This window comes from Xiphophorus hellerii, chromosome 4 (assembly GCF_003331165.1).
Source record: "Xiphophorus hellerii strain 12219 chromosome 4, Xiphophorus_hellerii-4.1, whole genome shotgun sequence".
NCBI lineage: Eukaryota > Metazoa > Chordata > Actinopteri > Cyprinodontiformes > Poeciliidae > Xiphophorus > Xiphophorus hellerii.
The window spans coordinates 8,057,048-8,064,848 of NC_045675.1; the positions used below are offsets into that span (position 1 = coordinate 8,057,048).

At 36.0% G+C, this 7,801-nt stretch overlaps 1 protein-coding gene across 7 annotated transcripts; it reads left to right on the top strand.

Annotated features, from left to right (window-relative positions):
- The first annotated feature begins 427 nt into the window (after window positions 1–427).
- aktip (akt interacting protein) lies at window positions 428–6,710 on the top strand. 7 transcript variants are annotated; one of them, XM_032561211.1, is made up of 10 exons: window positions 428–589; window positions 1,257–1,379; window positions 3,369–3,577; window positions 3,662–3,726; window positions 3,885–3,985; window positions 4,123–4,211; window positions 4,386–4,484; window positions 4,748–4,855; window positions 4,987–5,047; window positions 5,180–6,710. In XM_032561211.1, exons 2-10 carry the CDS (start codon window positions 1,332–1,334, stop codon window positions 5,285–5,287), a joined length of 888 nt encoding a protein of 295 aa, XP_032417102.1. In that variant the 5' UTR covers window positions 428–589; window positions 1,257–1,331; the 3' UTR covers window positions 5,288–6,710. The 7 variants fall into 7 exon arrangements, with proteins under 7 accessions (XP_032417102.1, XP_032417101.1, XP_032417103.1 ...); XM_032561210.1 differs by having other exon boundaries at window positions 430–589; window positions 1,248–1,379; XM_032561212.1 differs by having other exon boundaries at window positions 430–589; window positions 1,251–1,379.
- Window positions 6,711–7,801: the final 1,091 nt, after the last annotated feature.

Here is a 7,801-nt window from a genome sequence, read left to right on the forward strand (position 1 = left end):
AAACGCCAGTCTTTGGATGTCAGCTTACATAGACATGCTTATCTTAGGAAATTTGAAGTTGTGCAATATTCTTTCCATTCTTTGACAAAATGTTGAAAGTTTAGGAATCCTACTTTAAACGTCTCTACAACTTTATTGTTGACTCACATGGTGTGTCCCTTGGTTCTAATGATGTTGGTTTTCTAAAGTTCTCCACTAACCCCGGGTCTTTATAAAAAAATTATCTAGAAATGTGTTCGATTTCCTTTCATTTAATTGCTTATCTGACCTCTCTACACCTACAGCATAAAAGGAGATTCTTTCCCTTTAAAGCTAAAAATGCTCTCGCTTTGTGACAAAAGCTTCAGCAAATCAGCTGCTAAACGTTATTCTCCTCGACCAATGAAAATTCAATTCACACAACAAGAACCGCCCCTCGTTAAGTTAGATTGAACTCCGGTGTATCCCAGTATCTATAAGTTATCAACATTGATTAGCCAGACGGTATGACACCTAAAGGAGTGGCAAGACTCAGCAGATTTTAAAGTGGGGAAACAGCTTTTTAGAAAATCGGTTTTAAAAGGATTTCTACACGTTTGAAGCATATACGGTAAGCCACATCTCTACGCTGTTTACGTACGGCAGCTGAAATTAAAGGACCAGTCGAGTTAGCAACGTCAAAACAAGCTCTGAAGCTAATGCTACAGATGGGGCTTAAGTCGACGAAAACAAACATTTGACAGCAGACAAGGCATGTGTATGTACTTTGTCTACTGTACCATTACATCTGGTGATTTTATAAATCTTCATATTCGGGTGTCAGCTAAAATTAAACTCGTTCTTGTTACCAATTGCAGGTCTGTATCGCTCGCTAACGAAGCGCTGCATCTCTGGGCTAAATTACACCAGAACTCGCTGTTCTTTTAAAAATATATTTACCTTGCATTGTATGTTGTTTTCATCGCTTGCCACCGGATGAATCGTCATATCATGTTTTCTGAACCCACACATTAATTCAGCAAGTTAAACACACAAGTAAACTCCTACGTTAGCTAAAGCTAAGCTAGCCCAAACAAGCCGTTCATTTAGATCATTCTCTAATTAATTTTCTCATTTATGCCTTGTTCACCCTGCTTATAAATGTATTTCGGTTTTAGATATGCTCGTGGGCTTGCTATATCGTAAGAGTCTGTCCAAATGTAATCAAGTTAGCTGTTTTTGTGACCTCAGCTGCAGTAGCAACCCTCTAATGTGCCATGTTTCCACAGCAGCAGCAGCAGCGGATGGCCCTCTCTGTAGTTGCTGTGGGATCTGCTAATGCGAGAACACCAATCTGAACCTATGACTGAGTAATGAATCTAAACCCCTTCTGGAGCATGTCTGCCAACACAAGTCGCAAGGTAAATTGTTGACCCGCCCCCTGCAAGTATTTATTTCACTTTACATTATTAAGTAGTCTTTCTTGGGGCCGAACAGCGGTGTGTATCAAGTGGTGAAAGGGCAGCGGCGTATTGGTATTCTGTTTCAAATAGACTGAAAACATGTACTCTTGATTAAAATACTTCAAACCAAAGAGGTGATTGATTAAATGTTTTGTTTTAAGTTGTAGCTGATTAAAATCTTAGTACACTGAAAACTGTCCCAAACATAGTCACATAAACCTACTGTTTCTTTTAAAGGAGTCCTTTGTTTAATTCTGTTCTGCAGATTTAATAGACAGACATTGCCATAGGAAAATGTTTGGCCACCATTTTCAGAAATGCTGTTTCTTCATTTTTTGGTTAGTCATGCAAGCGTTTCTTTATTCCAACATAATGGATGAAACTTTGAGTAATTTCATTGGTATGTTTGTTATTTGCAGCACTCTTAGTGTATGCCAACAGTGTTTTTAGTATTTTTAAAGACTCATTACTACACTGCTCCTCTGATCTGCTCTGTGCTTCTTGTGTACACTGATGTAGTGTAACAATTTCATAAAGACACTGTAACTGAATATCAGTGATTCTTGAGAAGTGGGACAAAATGGATTTAAATTTTCCCCAATTTTTTTTTTTTATTATTCCTCAAGCTTATGTATACAAATATGACAAATAATGTTTTGAAAATGTAAAGATGCTAAGGTGCAGGCTCCCAGTTGCAACATTTTTTTGAAAATTAAATTTTTAAAGGACCTGACCTAGAACTTTTTCATCACCATCTGACAAAAATAAATATAAAATAGTTTTTTAATGACCCTATTAGTGATATTTTTACTCAGTTTTACAGACAAAATGCTTCTCAAGAAACAAAATAAATATTATTTAAAACAAAAAACAACATAAAGTCCATCTGACAGAGTTGACAGTGCATGACGGAGTTGACACAGAACGGAAGGTGGTGACAAACTAGTGAGTAAAAAGAAATACTTGATACATGTGAAGTAATGCCATTTATGTAAAATACATTAAAATGAATTAACTGCATATTTAAGTGAGATTTGTCAACACTATCACTGAGAGAGTCACACTGTCAGTTAAAAACTCTGACAGAGTTGACAAAATGCCAAACTACCTCAATTTATATAATGTTATTCTGAAGGGGGCCATATTGTAGCTCATCAGGTCCATGAAATCTTCACAGTATACTAAAATTAGGCATTTAGTTAACAAAATTTCAAAGTTTTGTAAATTGTCAGTTATGGTGTTGCCAGATCATGGTTGTGATGAGCAACTTACAAATAAAACAGGAGAAAAAAACTAAAGAATAACATAAGATTACCAGAGCTGCCTGGCCTTCTTGGCAAAGGAAGAGAAAGGAAGCGGTTATGGGGTCCTCAGAAGTTCTGATGCCCCCAATAATGCCTGTTTTTTTTTTTTTTTACATTCTTTTTATGTCTGACAGTGTTGACAAAAACTTGGGACAAATTTCAATGGAGTTTGAAAATGTATAAAAATGATTTTTAATTCAATTTGTTGATACTTTTATAATCATCTATTTGAATACTTATACTTAATTGTCATAATATATTATCTTGGTATTCCTTTAATTGTTTTAAACTATTATAATGCATTGAGTTCCATCCACCTACTACAATGTTTAAAATAAAAAATATTCAGCAAACACCAGGAAACATACATTGTTGTGCTCACATGGCCCAGGTTAGTTTGTTCAGATATTTGAAAAAAATATATTTTTGTATATTTTATTCAAATTTTGTGCTTTATCCATAGGACCTGTTTTGTCTCTCTTCTCAAGAATCGCTGATATCTGTATCCAATTTTCTGATGAATATTAAGTCAGACAACTACCTCATGTAAATGTGCATTAAAAAACATTTTCCTCCCCTCCCCTGTAATTGACAACAAATTTTCACCTGTTGCTGTGATCCTCTTTGTCCCAAAACAAACCAGCAGAGAGCCGATGAGGAGCAGAGTGGGCACACAGACCAGAGAGCCAGCCCAGCCAGGACTCACTTTGGCAAAAAGGTCCTTCCGCCCATTCCTAAGAATGCAACCCCCATTACCAAACCTCCATCAATGGTCAGTGCAGCCCACTCAGCCAATGGCACACATGCATCCTATGGCCCTTTTTACCTGGAGTACTCTCTACTGGCAGAGTTGTGAGTATTTTTTTTTTTTTCATCCATCCATAGAAAATCCAAGTTTATCTCTACTGATTAAACCTGTTGCAATGTGACCGACAGCACACTCGTGATTAAGCAGAAACTCCCTGGAATTTATGTCCAGCCATCCTACAAGTCAGCACTAAGTAAGAATCAATGCACCGCTACATTTTAATAACCTCAATGTTGATCTGATGCTTTATGTGAAATATTTTCTATTTCATTTCCCTGCATTGATACACTTCAACTATGAACACAAAAAGTAACACTTCTTAAAGGCAGTTTTCTCTCTCTGATTGTTTAGTGTGGTTTGGGGTCATTTTCATCAGGCATGGTTTGTATCAAGATGGTGTCTTCAAATTCACTGTGTATATTCCAGACAACTATCCAGATGGGGAGTGTCCTGTAAGTACTTTTTTAATTTCACTTAAAATTGCTCATAATTAAAGAACCTGTTAGATGTACTTAACTTGAGAAATGTGTGTTCCCCTAAACCTGTAATCTTTGGTACAAATTTTAAAGTCTCTCATTTTTAATTTCAGAAATTGGTATTTGACATCCCAGTCTTCCACCCTCTTGTTGACCCAGTATCTGGAGAGCTGGATGTCAGAAGAGCTTTCACCAAATGGAGGTATGTTGGTTTCCTCTCTGGAATGCAAACAATTTTACATTCTCATCATCATCAGATTGTGTATGTGTTTATGTGGAATCCCTCTCAGAGCAGCTTGTTTCAAACTTGTAAATTACAGTCAACTTGTGGTTTTACAGTCAACACTTTGAAAACATAAATATAATCTTTCTTTAGACGGAATCACAACCACATTTGGCAAGTCTTGATGTATGCGCGTACAGTTTTTTACAAGATCAACACAACGGAGCCACTAAACCCAGAAGCAGCAGTTCTGTGAGTTTGAGGCTTTTCTTCTCTTTAATGTTTAACATGACTTTTTATTTAAAATATCTTTTAAGATTCAATCATTTTTCTAAATTTTTATGGATTCCTTTACAAAACTGTTGTAATTACTGATTTGAAAAGAAAAATTAAGCTGGTGTTTTTTGCAGTAGTGATCACTAAGACTTTAAGATCCCTGGAAAATGTTTTTTTTTTTTTTTCTTTTCAATTGCTTACAAATGGAAATCCACATTTTTCATCTTTGTCCTCTCCAGGTATGAAAAAGATGTGCAGCTGTTCAAAAGCAAAGTGGTGGACAGTGTCAAACTATGCAACAGTCATCTTTTTGACCAGCCTAAGATAGATGATCCTTACGCAATAAGGTTTGTCCCCATTATTGACATTCCTCTGCTGACCAAAGAAAACCACACCCTGCATACCTGTTAGTTTGGAAGAATCTTTGACGGCGAATAGAGTTGCACTCTGAAATCACGTCATTCTTCATTGGTTTTAGTTTCTCTCCATGGAACCCAGCAGTGCATGAAGAGGCAAAGGAGAGGATGTTCACATACAAGGCAAGTTGCATGAATATCTTGAAATCTACTGAACTTTACTCAGTTAAGGTTTGGATAAGATATTTACATGTAATTTGTTCAGCTGCTATGTAACTGCAATGTCTTTTTTTTGTCTGCTCTTTTGCCTTTTAGAGACGACCTGAGGAACATCACAGAGGAACACAGGTGTCAGGGTTATCTTGGGTAAAGCCTGGTTCAACCCAACCTTTCAGCAAAGAAGATGGTCCTCCTCAAAGCTGAAACTACACTGCGTGCCCTGGCCACTAGATGGAGACAAACGTTAACTGCTACACCGTTGGGTTTCCTCAGCTGTTTGTGTAGTGGACTCTTGAATGGTTGGGAGAACTTAATTTTTATCTCCACTTTATTGCTCAGCTTTAAAAGCTCTTTAGGCTGCTCTCGACACAGCTGTAGAACAAGGAAGAATAGTTTTGTATCACGTGTAAATTGAAAATGACAAATGGATGTCTAAGCTACGTCATTCAGGCTGTGATGCAATCAAAGTGCATTGTCTGCCTCATTCATTTTCTGCTCCATGCACATTTAGATAGACAGGGAGATAAAGTCCCAAACGGGGGTCAGATGTATGAACAAAGCACTTTGTATACATATGGAAAGTATAGTAGACGGCCTAATTAAAGACCACTAATGAAATTGGCTTAGGACTGTATTTGCTGGGCTTTTTTTTCTTTTTAATACAGCAGAGTGACTGAAACTAATTCAGATTTTTTTTTCCAATACCCACTAAGGTAGTGTTTTTGATTTGTCTTCAGGTCGCATTGTCCTGCGTGTTTTAGAAGCATCCCTGCTTAAACACACCTGATTCTAAGGGCTTAATTCTGCAGAACTCTGCTGTGTTACTGTAACTTTACATCATGTGTGCTGAAATTTAATACATGTAGAACATCGTGAGCTGAAGACTAGAGATGGGGAATACTGCTCTGCAGCTTAACATGATTTGTGTGGGTTTTTTGTTTTAATAGACAACAGTTATTATTTTGGTTGTTTTACGTAACTTCAATTATGTGTAAGACAGAGCAGCCAAGTATAAGTTTAAATGAGATGCTACATAAACAAGTTTGTTTTATTTTGTTGGACTTTAATGACTTTTGAATGCTTTACATACCTTTTGGCTATTGGTTATTAATGGTCTATGTAGATAAGTTTCCATTCTAAAGTTCTGTGTCTGGTTTCCTTAAATGTTTGAGATCCCATAAACTCATGTCTGCAAGATTTCGTCACAAAATTTGAGGGAAACTATTTTTATAAGGTTCATTTGCTTCCATCTGGGCAGCACAGAGTTTATTTAAAGCATATGTTGATACTAATTTACCAAGATGTTGATGCAAATCTGGCTTTTTCTTTATTACGGTTTCTGTTTTTCTCAAGACTTTTGTGGATGGATGCTGAAGTTCTTTCCAAATATAACTCTTGACTGGTTTGCTTGAAGTTGTCTCCAAGGATTTACATTAGAACAGTTTAAATGGTGGTCAAACCAGTATGATTAGTAATTGCTTGTCACTGTATAAAATTCAGAGAAAAGTCTCTGTGCAATCTGGACTTTAAATTTATTTGCGTTGCTGTGGTTTGAATGGTTCCCTTACCACAACATAAATGATGTACATTTTTTATTCTGAAACCAATAAAATGATTTTTAAAGCCATTCTGTGTTCAGTTATTGATGTTTAAATTGGAAAATTAACCAGAAACTTTAATGAAAAATTATAAATCTTCCATCACCTTTTTTAAAAAAAAAAAAAAATGAATTAGCCTTTTCTTTACATTTTAGTCACTAAATCAAAGGTTACATCAGAAATTTACCTTGGATAATAAATAATTTAACCTTATGCATGGTGTCCACTAGAAGTATTTGGCACTGACTTTTAAAGGTTTGGTGAAGGTAAACCTATGAGCGATGATCTAAAAACAAATCTAGAAGAATTAGAACTTGTATCTATATATAATGTATCCCAAGAGAACTTGAATCATCTCCTATATTCAGAGTTGTTCTGGATGGTGGTGCTGTGGGATAGAAGAATCTCCAGTAGCTGTCAGTCTTGCAGCAAATCTGAAGAGGCCTCTGACTGAAGACTGTTTTATGAAAGTCTCTTGATTGTCATGACATGCTAACAGCTCAATTTCCAGGCAGCAGAGAAAATATTTCACAGTAACACATTCTGGATTACATCCATCAGTTATTAGAAAGCACTGCTAATCCACCTCATTTGCTTCTGCCACGCTTTAAATTTTTAACGGCATGGTTAGAAGGTCAGACAAAAATGTTGGAGTCAGGGATATGATTCTTGCCCATTGTGACTGATGGACATAGCTTGAAATACCTGTTTCTCTCTCTGCTCTTGGTTCCTGTTCTGCATCCATGAAGTCTCTTTTTCAACTACTCTTGGATTTGGGGTCTTTGTCCAGATATTGTTTTAGGTTTTGAGATGCTGATCAGCTGTTCCTTGTAAAAACAATATCTTGATGCTATGGTTATGTGTCATAACTACCCAATTGACATCAAAACTAATGTACCAGAAAAAGTATTAAACATTTTTTATTTAGTCCACGTTATATATAAGTGATACATTTAAATAAATTTATTGCCATCATCCTGATGAGATACTCTAATCCTAAATGTTTTCATTAGCTGGAAGCAGAACATCTTTAAGCAGAAATAAAGGCTTGAAAGCATATCTAAGTGTTTCACTTAGTAAATTGACTTTTCAGTGTTATTTAATGTATATTCATCCATAT

Excerpts from the sequence above, each read along its gene's own strand:
- aktip (XM_032561211.1), top strand. The coding sequence starts at position 1,332 with ATGAATCTAAACCCCTTCTGGAGCATGTCTGCCAACACAAGTCGCAAG. Across the intron at positions 1,380-3,368 it reads CTGCCAACACAAGTCGCAAG|CAGAGAGCCGATGAGGAGCA; the intron begins GTAAATTGTTGA and ends AAAACAAACCAG. Across the intron at positions 5,048-5,179 it reads AGAGGATGTTCACATACAAG|AGACGACCTGAGGAACATCA; the intron begins GCAAGTTGCATG and ends TTTGCCTTTTAG.